The 15,542-nt window shown below is 53.7% G+C and overlaps 1 protein-coding gene across 4 annotated transcripts in view; it reads left to right on the top strand.

Moving 5' to 3' along the window:
* The window catches only part of ITPR3 (inositol 1,4,5-trisphosphate receptor type 3), a 66,067-nt gene that overhangs the window by 12,921 nt on the left and 37,604 nt on the right, over nucleotides 1–15,542 (top strand). For 3 of the 4 annotated variants that reach the window (XM_046004188.1, XM_046004190.1, XM_046004189.1), the window contains exons 2-4: nucleotides 2,525–2,595; nucleotides 13,182–13,303; nucleotides 15,265–15,351. In XM_046004188.1, the coding sequence (XP_045860144.1) occupies nucleotides 2,525–2,595; nucleotides 13,182–13,303; nucleotides 15,265–15,351 (280 nt within the window). Of the gene's footprint in view, nucleotides 1–2,524; nucleotides 2,596–11,486; nucleotides 11,726–13,181; nucleotides 13,304–15,264; nucleotides 15,352–15,542 lie in introns of those variants that run through there. The other variant, XM_046004192.1, reaches the window with a different exon arrangement.

Genomic DNA, 15,542 nt, shown 5'->3' with positions numbered 1-15,542 from the left:
CTGTGGGGGAGGTGGATGTGGGAGGCATTGGTCAGTGTCTAAAGCAGTCCTTTGAACCCATGAGTGTGGCTGAGATGCCTAAGGGAGTGCGAGCAGATGGAACGGGGCCGAGGGCCAAGTGCTGATCTGGTACTGGGGGCTGGGAAAAGGGAAAGAGACAAAGTGGCCGGGGCGATCCTCAAAGAGCAAGCTGCCTTTCCCCTCCCCATCATTGTGAAGTCCTGCCCAACATCCGCTCTGACGCTGCTCAGCCTGGCTTCAAAACCCAGCCCTTCTTGCTGACTGTGTGTCCCTGGCCAGACGGTTTACCTCTCTCGACTTGGGCTTCTCTGCCGGAATATGGGGCAGAGAATGGAAATAGTAAGAATGGAAATAATAACAATAATAACAAAATAGATTTAGGGGCGCCTAGGTGGCTCAGTCGTTAAGCATCTGCCTTCGGCTCAGGTCATGATCCCAGGGTCCTGCGATCCAGCCCTGCATCCGGCTCCCTGCTCAGCGGGAAGCCTGCTTCTCCCTCTGCCTGCTGCTCCCCCTGCTTGTGTTCCTTCTTTAGCTGTGTCTCTCTCTGTCGAATAAATAAAATCTTTAAAACAACAGCAACAGCAACAACAAAATAGATTTAGAAAATTAAATAGCAATATATGAAAACATTAGATGCAAAGTCCTGTTTGCTTTTGTTATTCTTATGGATCACGTTGAGCTAAGTGCTGGTGATGCCCAAGGAAAAAACAGTGGCCTGTCCTCAAGGAACCCAGAGTGTAGATATGGCAAATAGTGGCAGTAGGAAGAGACACGGCAGCAGGAGAGGCCAGGACCAAGTGCTGTGGGAACACGGGGGAAGGGAGCCCAGTGGGAGGGAGGGCACTGGCCAGGGGAGGTTTCATAGAGTAGAGAGAGGGGCTGAAGGCTGAAGAAATAAATGAGGTCTGCTAGGCTTGGGTCTTGGTGGGGAGCCAGGGTGGGTTGGGCATGAAGGGCATCACGGACTGCCACTGCAGAGGTAGTCACCTCTGTAGGGATGAAAGCTTCAGGGACCTTGGAATCAATGCGGGCTTTAGCATGGTTTGAGCAGGAAGTTGTGAGGCTAGCTGGGGAGTGGGTAGAGGTCAGATCACAAAAGACCTTGTTAGCCAACCCAAGGAGGGGAGGAGGGGGTTTTGGAATCAGCTCTGTGACTTCAGGCAAATTATCTCACCTTTAAACTCAGTTTCCTCTTCTGTAAAAAATGGTATTAATGACTAGACCCTGTGGGGAAGTTCGTGAGAATTCAGAGGGAATAGCTGTGAAGTGCTGAAATAGACTTAGCCTCTGAAAGGGTGGATGATCATCACAGTATCCTAGTGCCTGGGATGGCATTAAAGACTTAAATGCAGGGATGGACGGATGGATGGATGGGTAGATGGATAGATGAGTGGGTGGATGGATCGATGGATGGGTGGGTGGGTTAGATGGATGGATGGATTGGTGGCTGGATGGATGGTGGGTAGATGGACGAATGGATGGATGGGTAGATGGATAGATGAGTGGGTGGATGGATGATGGATGGATGGGTGGCTAGGTGGGTGGATGGTTGAATGGGTCAGTGGGTGATTGTCCTCCAGAGATTCAGGATTAATTCCAGTTGTGGCTTAAGAGGGGGGATTTGGGGCCCTAGGGTAGTTCAAAAAGGAGGGGCCTGACTGGGGTTGAGAAGGTGTTATATTTGTTGTCTGGTCTTTGAGACCAAAGGATGGTCCCCCTAGTTTGGTGTTTCATAATCTTCTCCCATCTGCCCACCTGTCTCCAGTCTTTCTGTACCTCTGCTTGTATCCTACTTATTTTTCTGTCTATCTTTTCTCTTCTGCTCTCTCCGTGTCTCCCCTCCACTCTCTCTGATTCTCTCTGACTTTGTCTCTGTTTCTCTAAGTCCTTCTTCCCTTTCCTTCCTGCATTGCCCATTGCCCTTTCAGGTCTGGGCAGCAGGGTCTCAGGGCTTTCATGAGACTTATATCCACAGTGCGTGGGAGACCAGACTGGGGGTAGAACCCCTCACAGGACAGCTCTGGCTCCCTCTGTCCAGCAGAGGGCGGGGGTTGGGGGGTGGGTTGGGTGTGTCTCTGGGCTTTTCCTAGGACTCCCCCATCTGTTTTAACAGTGGTGCCAGGAGGGGCGCCTGGGTGGCTCAGTGGGTTAAAGCCTCTGTCTTCGGCTCGGGTCGTGATCTCAGGGTCCTGGGATCGAGCCCCGCATCGGGCTCTCTGCTCTGCGGGGAGCCTGCTTCCTCCTCTCTCTCTGCCTAGTTGTGATTTCTCTCTGTCAAATAAATAAAATATTAAAAAAAAAAAAAAAAAAAAAAAAAAAAAAAAACAAAAAAAAACAGTGGTGCCAGGAAAGGGAAAGACTTGAGGGGTTGGGAGTTGGACAGTGACGGAGAGGGGTTTTTGGGGAGGCCTCCCTGGTGCCCTGAATCCCTGCCCCTAGGGAGGGACACGTGGGGAGATGGTCTTTTCTCTCCCCCTGACTGGGCTACCTTTTCTCCCAGGTTGGTGGATGACCGCTGTGTGGTGGAGCCTGCGGCGGGGGACCTGGACAACCCGCCTAAGAAATTCCGAGGTAAGACCCCCACCTCCACACCACCCTTCCTCCCAGGCTGCGGAGTCCTGGACCAGGGACAGAACCCATTCGACCCCGTCCAGCGCCCACGGGCCGGGTCAGATGAGGCGCTGCCCGGCAGTCCTCACACTGCTGTCGGTGGGAACCCCCCCATTGGCTTCCACTACCATCTTGGCACAGACGGCCTCTGCCTTCGTTTTCTGGGGGCCGCACCCCACTCCTCAGGGGCACACCCACTTTTGGCTGGGAGCCATTCGCCCCCACAACTCCCCACCAGCCACAAGGCCTTCTCTGTCTGCACGATGGGGCATTTTCAGAGGGAGCAGGGGAGGGAGAATTCCCTCAGGCTTTGGGAGGTCCTGGGGGCCGGGGGGAGAGCTCTTCCATGTGCTTCCGTAGGGGTGGTGAGGGGATTGGAACCCGTGATCTCCGTCTCACTGTGTCCCCAGGCCCAGGCCCTGGATGACTCCAGCCCTAGGGGAGTTGTTGGGGCCCTGGCCAGGCTCTGCTGAGGGGCCTTGGGCAAGGGGGGGCCCTCAGCCCCACCCTGCAGGCCCAGGGGCGCCCAGGGAATTAAATGCTCTCCCGCTGTCACCGTGCCCAGCTGGGGCAAGGTGTTATTGTTGTGATGCCCTGCGAGGCTGAGACAGACAATCAGACAGATCCGGGTGTGGTGAGCAGGGTGGGAGCAGGCAGGAACATGCCAGGCAGCTGCCGCCTTGTCTGCCCACGGGGCTGCTCCTCTGGGGAGAGATTAGCTGGGATTGTCCTTGAGGGGGGATGCTGGGAGGGAAGTGGGGTTTAAGATAATCCTGTGGCATCCACGGCCTTCGTCGGTCTGCCGGAGCCTTGGCCATCCATGGGAGGGGGAGGAGATGGAGGGGGGCCCCCCAGCCCGCAGAGGGGCCCCACACCTGTTGTTCTGCTTCTGTCTCGGGCTGTGCTTGGGGGTCTTAGGTCGGGCCTTGCCCCTGGACTTCCCTCCCTTACCACCGTGGACCCCTCAGCCCTGCCATCGGGCCCCGCTGCCTCTCTTACCTCCATTCTGGTTGTTTTGTTCACTGTTTTCTGTGTGGTGTCTGCCACAGAGTGGGGGCCTGCTACACAGCTGAGGAATAAACATGGGCATCGCCCCTCCTCAGGCTTCCCCTTGCCCCTGCCGCCTCTCTCAGGCCTGGCTGCTCTAGTTCCCATTGATGTGACCCGGCCCAGGGTCCCTCAGTCGGACCCAGCCTCCAAGGCATTGATTGGGCCCAGGCTTTAGGTGTTTCAGGGCACTTGTGCGGGCCCCCCGCTTGTTGGCCCAGGTCTGACTGCTCCCCAGGTCCTGAAGGCACAGATGGCGCCTGGACCTCTCCTGGAGCCCAAAGTAGGAGAGTTTTTGAGGCTGCTGAGGGAGGGGCCTCCCTGTGCCCAGCCAACTCAGAGAGCTTCCAGCCTCCTCCCTGCCCTCTCTGCCCCAGGTCCTGGCCTGTGGTGTCTGGGGGAGGCAGGCAGAGGCCCCTCTGAACTCCCTGGGGCCCCATTTGGACCTGAGAAGAGCCGACCTTCTGAGATAGGACGAGGTCTCTGTGCAGCCCAGGGGCTGGTGGGTACAGCCGGAGTTTTAGAATTTGGGACAAAGAGACGTGGCCTCCAACTTCTTCATTTTGAGGCAGAGGAGAAAAGAAAACGGAGCTTGGCCTCCCGCCTGGGAGTCCTGGTTCTCTCCCATAAATACCCTGGCACTGGAAGGAGGTCCCAGCAAGGGCATGGCGGCCATGGGAGACATGTTACAAGTGGGCTAGAAGTTTTCAGGGATGGCTGTGTCCTAAGGCCCCCTGAGTGCTGTTCTGCCTTCCTTGGGTGGGCCCAGCTGTTGCTGGGAACCCTGGTTTCTCCCTCTCTCCCCCTGCAGCTAGGTTGTTCTCACCTGCTGACTCTGGAGACCCCCAGGCTGAGCTGGCAAAGCCCAGGGATGCTCCCAGCCAACCTATAAGCCCCTGGTTATGCTTCTCGTTTGTGGTTTCAGCTCTAGCCATCTTCTAAGGCCATTCCAAGCCCTGACATGTTCTGGGAATTCTTTCCAGAGTGTGCAGGGCCTGGGGAGGTCCAAGCTACTGGTTCCCTAATGTGTGGGGTAACCCAGTCCAGCCCACCATCTCTAACCTCTGCTCATCATAGGAATCTTGGGGTTATGGCTGCTCTGAGTTGTGAGCTGCTGGTCAGACCCTGGGGTCTGGGCATGTTCCCTCCCATGAGTCCTTTTTCTATGTCCTCTTCCATGCGGAGCCTGGGGAAACCCAGTGAAGGGCTTGGACAGCTTTCGCCTCCCAGTCTACCTTAGGGAAGCTCAGAGCCCATACTCCCGGCTACAATGACCCCAGGAATGTACACAGGGGCCAGACTGGTGGCGGGGAGGGGCAGTGCTGGGGGAGGAGGCCAATCAGGTGCCCTCCCTGTATTTATATGGCTGGATGCCCTCACCTCCCCCAAGCCTATCTTTCTGCTCTACCTGTCCCGCCTTCCAAGCCCCGTTTATGTATTTATTATTTTTTTTTGTGATGATTCAGACATACTTCGAAGTAAAGAGAGCTCTGTCAAAATCCTTTTTGCCATGCTCATTTCAGACCTTGTCATTTTTTAAAAAAGATTTTATGTATTTCTCTTAATGAGAGATAGAGAGACCGCAGGTGCAGAGATGGGGAGGAGCAGAAGGGGAGGGAGAGGGAGAGGGAGACCATCTCCAGCTGATGCTGCGCTGAGCCCAGAGCCTGATGTGGGGCTCAGTCCCACATCCCACCACCCTGGGATCACAACCTGAGCCAAAACCAAGAGTCGAATGCTCCACTGACCAAGTCACCCAGGCGCCCCCAGACCCTGTCTTTTTTAAAGCCTCTTATGCCTGTAGCTGAAGCTCTCTGGGTCTTCTCCTTGATCCTTTTCCTCTCCCTCCCTCTCCAGAGGCAAATCCTTATCAGACATTTGTGTATATTTCAGGAGCCTGTTCTTATACTTTTGCTATTAATCCACAGGGCTACATTCACGAATGATACAGAGTACTATTGCCTGTTTTTATAATCCTGTATATTAAAATCTTTCTGCACATTTTTCATTCTGCACCGTTTGTGAGATTTCTGCACATTGACACACGTGGGTCTAGTTCATCTAGTCAACTGCTATGGAATATTCCACCAGGTGAATAAGCAGCAAGCCTTCTATCGGTTCTCCCGCTGATGGCCACTTAGGTCATCTCCAGCTTCTGGCCGTTGCCGGCCATGCTGTGGTGAGCGGTCCCATCCACGTCCTTGGGCTCCGGGCAAGAGTTTCCTGGGTGTGTTCCCAGGGAGGGGGAGTCCTGCTTCGAGGAAGCTCTTCTGAGCCTTCCTATGGGGCTGTGCGTGCTCACCCCCCACAGACTGTGGGTGCGTTCCCCCCTCCCCTCACAGCTTCTACCTGCATTCTTGCCACACTTGGGTCTATCCCACTTAAATTTCTTCCAGCCTGCTGGGTGTGAAATGGCATCTCACTGTGGTTTTAATTTGCATTCCTCTGAGGACTAGTGAGATGGAGCATCTTTTCTGTTTATTGGCCCCTTAAAATTTTGTTCTCATTCCCCCCCTACCCCGTTTTATAAAAGCAATGCAAATACAGACTCCAGGTTCAAGGTGAAAGCCGTGGTGGCCCACCTCACCCTCTCGGACCTTCTGTCTCCCCTTCCTGGGGGCAACCATGTAGAAAAACAGGCTAGGTAATTTATTCATATGATTAAAATATCAAAACATTGTACAGATAGGTGGACAGGGTCTGCTTCCACCTGCCTGGTCCCCCCACTCCCCTCTTCTATGATCATCCCTTCAGGAGACCACTTTCCTGAGTTCCTTATGCATCCCCCAGGGTTTGCAAATACAGACATATATTTGGGGTCCCTCCCCCTTGTCTTACACAACGGTAGCATTCTATATACATTCTTCTGTTTTTTGTTTTGTTTTGTTTTTACTTTATAAATCTTACTACAGATCCTACTGGAGACCTTTTCATATTTGCATATAGAGATCTTGAACTCTGTTTTTTGCTTTTGTTTTTTTCGTTTAGACACTATTTTTGTTCTGTGTCCTGGACAACTGTGTGAAAATAGTGTTTCTACGACTTAGCTGCTTTGAAACATTTAGGAAACATTTATTTATCTTTAAACTGTGGTAAAGATTGCTAACACAAAGTTTCCCATCTTTAACTATTTTTAGGTATATGGTTCGGTGGCATTAAGCACATTGTCGGGGCGCCTGGGTGGCTCAGTGGGTTAAAGCCTCTGCCTTCGGCTCAGGTCATGATCCCAGGGTCCTAGGATGGAGCCCCATGTTGGACTCTCTGTTCAGCAGGGAGCCTGCTTCCTTCCTCTCTCTCTCTCTCTGCCTGCCTCTCTGCCTAATTGTGATCTCTCTCTGTCAAATAAATAAAATCTTAAAAAAAAAAAAAAAGCCTATCGTCACCGATAGGCAGCCACCACGGAACTTTCATCTTCCTGTAACACTGAAACTCTAAACCCGTTAAATAGTTACCACCGCAGCCCCAATCCCCAACCACCATACTACTTTCCACCTCAATCAATTTGACTATTCTGAGTACCCACACAAGTGCAGTCATCCAGTATTTGTCCTTTTGTGACTGGCTTCTCTCACTTAGCATAATGGCCTCGAGGTTTACTCACATGTAGCATGTGTGGGAAATTCTGACCTCTCCCTCTTACGGCTGCAGAACATTCCATTATTTGGATCAGTTGGAATGTATTTAACCAGTCCCCTCTGATGGACACTTGAGCTCTTCCTAATCTCCATCTTTCCAGACAGTGCTGCAGCGAAGACCCTTGTCCCTTGACATTTTGAACGAATGCAGGTGTGCTCCCAGAAGGTTGGACCAGCTGCGAGGTTGCCAGCCGGAGGGAGCCGGTGGGGGCGGGGGGCGAGATCAATGTCATAGGAGAAGGCGGTCCCTTCAAGCTCTTCATTGTTTCTTCTGTTTGCTCCCAGGTCTCGCCCCGTGTTGCTTATTCCAGGAGAATTCAGCTCTCCTGGGTCACTCTTCCGCCTCCTCTGCCCCGTCCTCCCGAGGGCAGCCTGTCTCGGGGGCAGCTTGTCGCGATTCTCCGTTGTCACCTGCTATAAACCCCGGGGAGAGGGGCATGGTTCCACCTTGGTTTCCCCAGCAGGCCAGCAGCCCCTGCACTGCCCCATGCCCCTTCCCTCTGCTGCCAGACGCACATTCAGTTTTACATCGAGACCGAATGACCTTGCCTTCTCTTCTGGAACCACAATGAAGTCTTTTATGTTTTGTTCAGTAGGTAGAGTCTAAATGTTGAAAATAATTAGAAGCAGATGTTTACACGATTTTCACAGAGCTTGGACGTTACCGTGGCTGTAGAATTTTATTCCTGTGCTGTGTTCTTACCTTCAGTCCTTGGCACTGGTGTTTTTCAACCTTGTTGGAGCAGCAGAACTATTTGGGGTTCGGGGTGCCTTTATAGATGCATATCTCCCGCCCCCCCCCCCCACCTCGCCTAGCCTTGCTCCAGCCTGCTGAATTGATGCGGAACCTGGGAGTTTGTATTTTTTTTTTTAAAGATTGAATTAATTTATTTATTTTAAAGAGAAAGAACACAAGGGGTTGGGGAAGGGGATAGGGAGAGGGAGAGAGCATCTCAAGCAGACCCCCCCCCCCGCCAGCTGAGTGTGGAGCCTCACCCCAGGGGCTCGATCTCACGACCCTGAGATCATGACCTGAGCCGATTGAGCCACCCTGGTGCCCCAGGACTTTGTGTTTTTTATAGCTCCCGAGTGGCAGTGGCTTTTTGAACTGTTAGGAACTTGAGTTTCAGGGAAGGTCGCTAGACTTTGTTTATTATGTGAATATCCTCTTGTCTGCTGCCCCACAGGCTCTGGACCTCCTTAGCCATGAGTGCATGTCCCCCAACACACACCGTCCTGACTGTTGGAAACCTCCCTAGACCCAGACTTTTCTCTTGACCTTTGCTGCTGCTGCTCCTGTGTGAACCCGGCGGGTCTCTTGGTCACCCTCTATCCTTCTTCCTCCCATCCTGCCCTCCTGCCCTGGGGTTTGGGGAGAAGAAAGTTTCCAGCCCTTTCTGGGGTTCTGACAGTGCTGCCTTTAGGCTAACAGTCCCGTAAAAGCATGGAGGTGTGTCACAAATATTGGAGAGGACTCAAGTCATTTATTCATTCAACAAGCATTTCCCAACATGCACCATGGACCAGGCTCTAAAGGACGATCTGTGTGAGAGAGAAAAAAAAAAGTTTGACAAGTGCTAGGGAGTCTTTCCAAGACAAAGACAGAAGAGTCAGGAGTAGGGAGAGATCATGTCTGGCTTCCTTCCCCCTCCTGGGACACTCCGGAGCAGTGATTCATTCAGACACAGGCTTTGACCCATTTGTGGCTGTGCAAAGTCCCTTTAGGGGCTCCACCATCCTTTAAAGACCTGGACACAATAGAATCCGAATGCATCATGATAGTAGGGGTTGTTCCTGTTTCATTTATTCTTCCTTCAGCTCCTTCCTTCTTGTTAAATGTGTTCGGTGAGTTTTATTTATTTATTTTTTTAAAAAGATTTTATTTATTTATTTGATAGAGAGAGATCACAAATAGGCAGAGAGGCAGGCAGAGAGAGAGAGGAGGAAGCAGGCTCCCTGCCGAGCAGAGAGCCCAATGCGGGACTTGATCCCAGGACCCTGAGATCATGACCTGAGCCAAAGACAGAGGCTTAACCCCCTGAGCCACCCAGGTGCCCGTTCGATGAGTTTTAAATGTGGTTGTTGAAGCTTTCTTATTTCTAGAGATTCCATTTGGTTCTTTTTCAGTCCGTGATGTTACTCTTTACAGTTTCCTCTTCTCTGTGGGAATCCTCGGGCTTTCGTGGATTTAAGCAGAATAGGCATATCTGTTCTACCAATGTTGTCTCTTCCTGGAGTCTCTTTGCATCTATTTCTACTGTCTGTTTGGTGGGTTGGTTCTCTCTCATGACAGCTAGTTCTCGAGAGTTCCTGGCTGGCTTTGACTGTATGCTGGCCATTGCATTGAAGAATTTGGTACAAGTGGTTGTAGACCAGGAGGGAGGTACCTTCCTCCAGAGGGGGTTTGCATATCCTATTACCAGACTCTGGGGCTCCACCTGTCCAAGGCTGCCTGAGGCCAGGCAGATTTGCGGTTTCCTGAGCCATCCAGGGGATTCCATCAGGGCTCTAGCTCCTGGAAGGAGCTGTTCTGTTTCAGGTTCAGCCTTCACTTGGGGGTGTAGTCCTTTGGGATTCCAGCTTTTTGAGCAGAGTGTCTCCTGTTAGACTCCTACCTTCCATGGGCCTGGGGTTGGATTTCTGCACCCCACCCCCTTCCCCTGATGAAACCATCCACATAAAAAGTCTGTTTTCTGGAATCAGTGACTATTCTCAGGGTGAAAGCTTGGGTGTCTCTATAGCTTTCTAACTTCCCTTTGATCCTCTGCTTGGACCCAATAATTCTTCGCTAGTTTGTCAGCTCTTTCAGAAGTCTTAAAATTATACCCATTTGAAAAATCCGGTTGTGTTAGTTGTTTTCTGGTTGGGTTGGTCCAAAAGATATTATAACCACCGTTCTCAGCCCCATCAGAGCCTGCCCCGCTTACCAGGGACGGAAGCCCCCCATGTTGTTTCATGAAATGGTGATCCAAAAATATCTTTCCTTGGGGAGTCAGTTCAAAAAAGCTTGAGAACCTCTGCTCTAGGGTGACCTGGGGCCATCCCTCTCTTTCCTTCTGTTCTCCTTTATGGATTGGGAGTGGCGGGGTAAGGAGGAGGAGTGGAGGTGTGGGGAGACCAGAGAGTTCATGATTGCCAAGGCCTGTGGGCTCCAGGCTCACTCAGGTTCAGGGTCCTCGCCTGGTCCCCTCCCGTCCCAGCTCGTCAGACCCAAAGTGACTGGCTGCTCTCACTTCACTGTCCCCTCCACGTGGCGCCCTCTTGTCCTTCCCTCCACTTGCAGTACCTCATCCCTTTCCTCCCTTCTCGGCTATAAATTCAGGTCCCATCTCATCCGCATGAAAGAGTCATTTCTAGATTCATGAAATCATCTGGCAGGTATTTGCTGAGCCCTGGGCTAGGCGCTGGCGACAAGGTGATGAGCTCCACGTGGCCCTGCCCACCTGCAGTTGAGCCTGTCAGAACCAGAGCATGCTTTGATACTCTTAAGTGGAATTCAAAAGTAATACAACCGATGCATATCTATATTTATGTCGTATAAAATGGGGGGGCGGGGCCAGGGTCTGAGGGAGCCTGGAGCTGGTGGGGGGCAGGGAATGAGGCAAATATAATGTCCTAAGTGTGAGAAAAAGGAGACGTAAAAGGAAAGCAATTTCTAATGAAGTAATAGGCGCTTTAGAAGTTGATGTCGGGCACAACTAGAAGGCCCGAGGACGCAGTCAGAGCTTGCCTGTGAATCATGACTAGGGCAGCCACCAATGCAAGCATCTGGCATGGCCACGAGTGATGCATTCTCTGAAATAGAAAAAAAAAAAAAAAAGGAAAGAAAAGAAAAAAAACAATTCCTGGTAAATTTTGAACAACACAAAGGGCAACACAGATTCCCTCAACTTATATCTGAGTTGCATTCCTGAAAAATTCACTGATTGCTGAAACCAGGCAAAAAATCCTTTGTGTTTCTGTGTGCCGCTCTGGGCTCAGAGCACCGCCCGCAGCAGTCCACCCACAAGTGTGTGGCAGAATGTTCTCGGCAGGAGTCGTGCTGGGCGATCTTTATGGTGCCGATGTCCAGCGTCCCTGCCCTGCCCTGCCCACTAAATGCCAGCTGTTACCTCTCTCGGGACCATCTCCTCCCCCACTTCGCCAGACAATCCCTGGCTTGGGCCACTGCTCTGACTTTGGTTGGGAACTGGCAGCTTCTAACAAGGCAGTGAGATCGGTGTTGTAAGTGGGGGTCTGAGGAGCCCTGAGAGCTCCAGCCCAGCCTGAAGAAGCAGGAAGACTTCTTGGAGGGGGTGACACCGGAGGTGCTTCTCGAGGCCACGCAGATCCTCGTAAAGACCTACTCTGTCCGACAAACTGAGTGCTTGTTTCTAGAAGCAGCGCCTGCTCCTGCTGGTGGTGTCAAGGTAGGCCAGGCAGGGCAGGCCTTGGTGACTCTATCCACTTACAGAACTGCTGTTTCCCCCTCTCCCTTTAAGGAAGTTCTGTCTTCTCTGAACTTCGATTCGCTCCGTCTCTCTTCCGGATGGCACCAGGGGTCTGCGTGCTCATGGGCTAGATAGAAAATCCAGTTTTGCTTCTTCTTCTTCTTCTTAAAGATTTATTTGAGACAGAGAGAGAGGGCACAAGTGGGGAGGAGGGTCAGAGGGAGAGGGAGAAGCAGACTCCTCGCTGAGCAGAGAGTCCAATGTGGGGCTCGATCCCGGGACCCTGAGATCATGACCTGAGTTGAAGGCAGGCGCTTCACTGACTGAGCCACCCAGGAGCACCCAGTTTTGCTTTTTCTGGGGGCTGGATGACCAGCCTTGACCACAGTGGGCACCTAGCCTTCCTTTGGAGGGCAGAAGAAAAGGACCTGAAGGAGGGGCGTTCCAGCACAGCCATCCTGGCTCCTGGGCGCCATGCTGCTGGAGCCTATGCAGTCATGGAGACCCAGCCTGTAGCATGAGAGCGTCTTAGAGGCCAGCCCCTTGTCCAGGCTGTGATTCCTTCCTGTGACGGGAAACTCACTGCCTCGGAGTGTAGCCCATGCCATTGGCAACGCAGCCCAGCCACTGAGCCATCACTTGACCATGACCCATAATCCTCCATCCCCTCCTGCCACGCTTCAGAATAGGATTTTCCGACTCCTGCTTCTTTCAGATGAGTAGAAACATCGGCTCCCTCTCCGGAGTTTGGGCTTGCAAAAATCACACATGTTTTGCCTGCTTTCCAAAATAAAAATCGGAACAGTGAACCTGTTCATGGAATTTTGAGTGGCTTGGTCTTAGGTCTGCTTCCCTGGAAGCAGAGCCTATGGAGGAGGGGTCTCAGGAGGAGAGAGTGAGGGAGCCTTGCTCATTTAGGGCCGGGGAAGTCCCAGGATGTGGTTTCAGGGTGATGCTGCAGGGAGCTGGGGAATGATCAGCACCACACACAGGTCATCTCCAGAGGCCGGATGATTCTGTGTCAGCAGCTCGGAGTGAGCTGCTCGTGGCGGGGCGGGGGGGGCGGGGATGGGGTGGGTTGTAACTTCCCAGGCATCTGTGGGCAAGATGGCAGTGGGTCAGAGAAGGATGTAGGTATTAGCTGTCAGCCACCAATGTCCACCAAAGTGGGCACAGAAGGGGCATGGGGTGGGAACTCAAGGGCCTCTTGATAAATCCGCCACGGGGAGGAGGGCATGTGTCTGCCTCCCAAGTGAGATCCTGCCCTCGCACCTTCTCCACGTTCTTTGGGGTTCTTCCAACCACTACCTCTCCGCCCTAGTGGGGCAGGAGGGTGGGGAGGGATGAGGAGAGCGGAGGTGGGATTTGGGGGCCGGGTGGCAGGCCGAGCCCTGCACGAAATGATCTCCCCCCGCCCTTGCCTGCCCTCCCACAGACTGCCTCTTCAAGGTGTGTCCCATGAACCGCTACTCTGCCCAGAAGCAGTACTGGAAGGCCAAGCAGACCAAGCAGGACAAGGAGAAGATCGCCGATGTGGTGTTGCTCCAGAAGCTGCAGGTGGGCTTGTGCGCAGTGGAGCACCTGTGTGCGCGCGTCAGGGAGCCAGGCGCACGTGGTGTCGGGGATGGGCGCTGTTCATCAGAGACAAAGGGGCCTGGTGGCTGAGTCCAGAAGCCCAGCATGCAAGAGAGTGGTATGTGTGGGTGCGAATGGGGTGAGAGAGGGGAGGGGAAGTAGCGTGCCTTCCCAGTGATCCTCTCGTCTGTATGACCCTTTGTGCCAATTAGAAGGAGGTGCTCCTTCCTCCAGGCTGGTGTGGCCCTCTGCCCAGGGCACATGGGTCAGTGAGTGAAAGGTGGACTAGATTTCAGCTCCTACCCAGCCCTTCAGCTGGACAGCGTGGTGCAGTGAACAACCTGTACAGCTGTACGGGGAGTTACCATTAGTTTCTGGTGATAGTGGCTCAACGGAACCTGACTTGACAACCACTCTTAACTGCCTCCCTCATTTTATAGATTTTGGATCCTGGGGCCCTTAGAGGGGGCTGGGCTGTCCATGCTCATCCAGAGACTTTGTGTTAGGCCCCGAATGGCCCCCAGGTCTCTGACCCACCTTGGGCTCGTTGGACACACGGACAGTGCACCATGGAAGGGCTTGGTGGTTGCTCACGGGTCTCTTGGGGGCAGTGGCTCAGTGGACATCCTAGGCAGTCCTCTCTGGACAGACACTCAGGGCCCCGAGCCCAGTCCCCATGAAAAAGCGAGTAGGAGGCTTTGGCTGTGGTCAGCAGCTTTGCAACCTATTTCTGAGGTCCTCCCTCAGGCCTGGTGTGCCCCTCACTGTCATGGAGACTTGCTTCCCTGTGGCCCCTTCCCTGAGGAGGTGGGTGTGAAATGGGGAAGGATAGACCTCACCCCATGGCTGTGAACTGGTGGAAAGAGGGGGTTGAGGGGTGGGCTGCCAGAGCTCTGTCATAAATATCCCATCTTTCTTCCTGGGTTGGGGGTTGTCACCAGCATCCTTCCTGCGGCTGAACTGGGGATCTCGCCTGGGTATAGGGCATTTCCATGTGTGCGTGCATGCATGTAAACACACACACACACACACGCACACATGTACGCACACACACGGTCATGTCGTCACACACTGTAGGTTTGTGGGAAGTCACGTGGTACACGGCCAGTTTCCCTCACAGCCACTCTTGCCCCCGCCTCAGTCATGAGGCCTAGAGAGTGGGGCTGAGGAGAAGCAAGGCACAGAGGGGCCAGTGCTTTCAGGGAATGCCAGTCTGATGGAGGAGACAGAGCCCTGTCTCCAGAAACCCCCAATCTGATGGAGGAGATAGAGTCAGTCTATCCTTAGGCAGCTTCCTGGCTAAAGTGAAAGAAGTGCCTAAAAAGGGTCCGTAGTGGGAAGCCAACCAAATCCTGAGGGCCACTGGGGTTGGATCTGTCAGAGCTGGATGTGGCCCAACAGTGGGGGCTCCCTGGAGGCAGTGGCTAGGAGAACATACAGTTTTGGGAGGGAGGGTCACGGAGGAGAGGGTGGAGGAGGAGGAGAAGGAAGAGGAGGAAGGAGCACTGGGCGCATCTGTCAGGGTTTGGGCTGGGGCAGGTGTCCCGTGTTGGGGGCATCGGGACTCTGCTAAGATGGCGGCAGTGAGGTACAGCTTAGGTTGTCCGAGGGCATAGGGAGCTCCCGGACCTGTTGGTCTGTCCCCTCCAGAGGAGGTGGAGGGAGGGGGCAGGGGATCGGGGTTCGGTTCCCCTGGGCCTCCTGCTGTCTGACTTCAGGCTGCCCCTCCACACTCTGAGGATCAGTCCCTTCTCAACAGAGGGAGGGAATGGGCCAGATGGCCTCTGGGGGGTGGGGGGCACTCTGGGTACAGTGCCAGGAGCTGTGCACGTGTGTGTTTGTGTTTATGTGCGTCCGTGCACACGTGCGGGTGCGGGTGCGGATGTGGCCCCGCAGGAGCAGGCTACTGAACCTGCTGTCCACCTCTGCATGTGTCCACGCAGCATGCGGCCCAGATGGAGCAGAAGCAGAACGACACAGAGAACAAGAAGGTGCACGGGGACGTGGTGAAATATGGCAGCGTGATTCAGGTGAGACCGCATTGCCCCCTGGAGACGCTGGGCCGGTGTTGGGGGTGGCTGACGGTTGGCGTGCCCTGGGGCGACGGTGGGGGGCTGTGTCCCCAGCGGGTGGCTCCAGCACTGTCTCTGGGACTGCATACCGTGCCTCCTACCGCATGGCCTGAGGAGCTGTGCCCATGGGTGGCTTCTTGGCTCACCGG

Source organism: Meles meles, chromosome 5, assembly GCF_922984935.1.
Source record: "Meles meles chromosome 5, mMelMel3.1 paternal haplotype, whole genome shotgun sequence".
NCBI lineage: Eukaryota > Metazoa > Chordata > Mammalia > Carnivora > Mustelidae > Meles > Meles meles.
The sequence above is the reverse complement of the archived record's forward strand: the minus strand, read 5'-3'. Positions and strand labels throughout refer to the sequence as shown.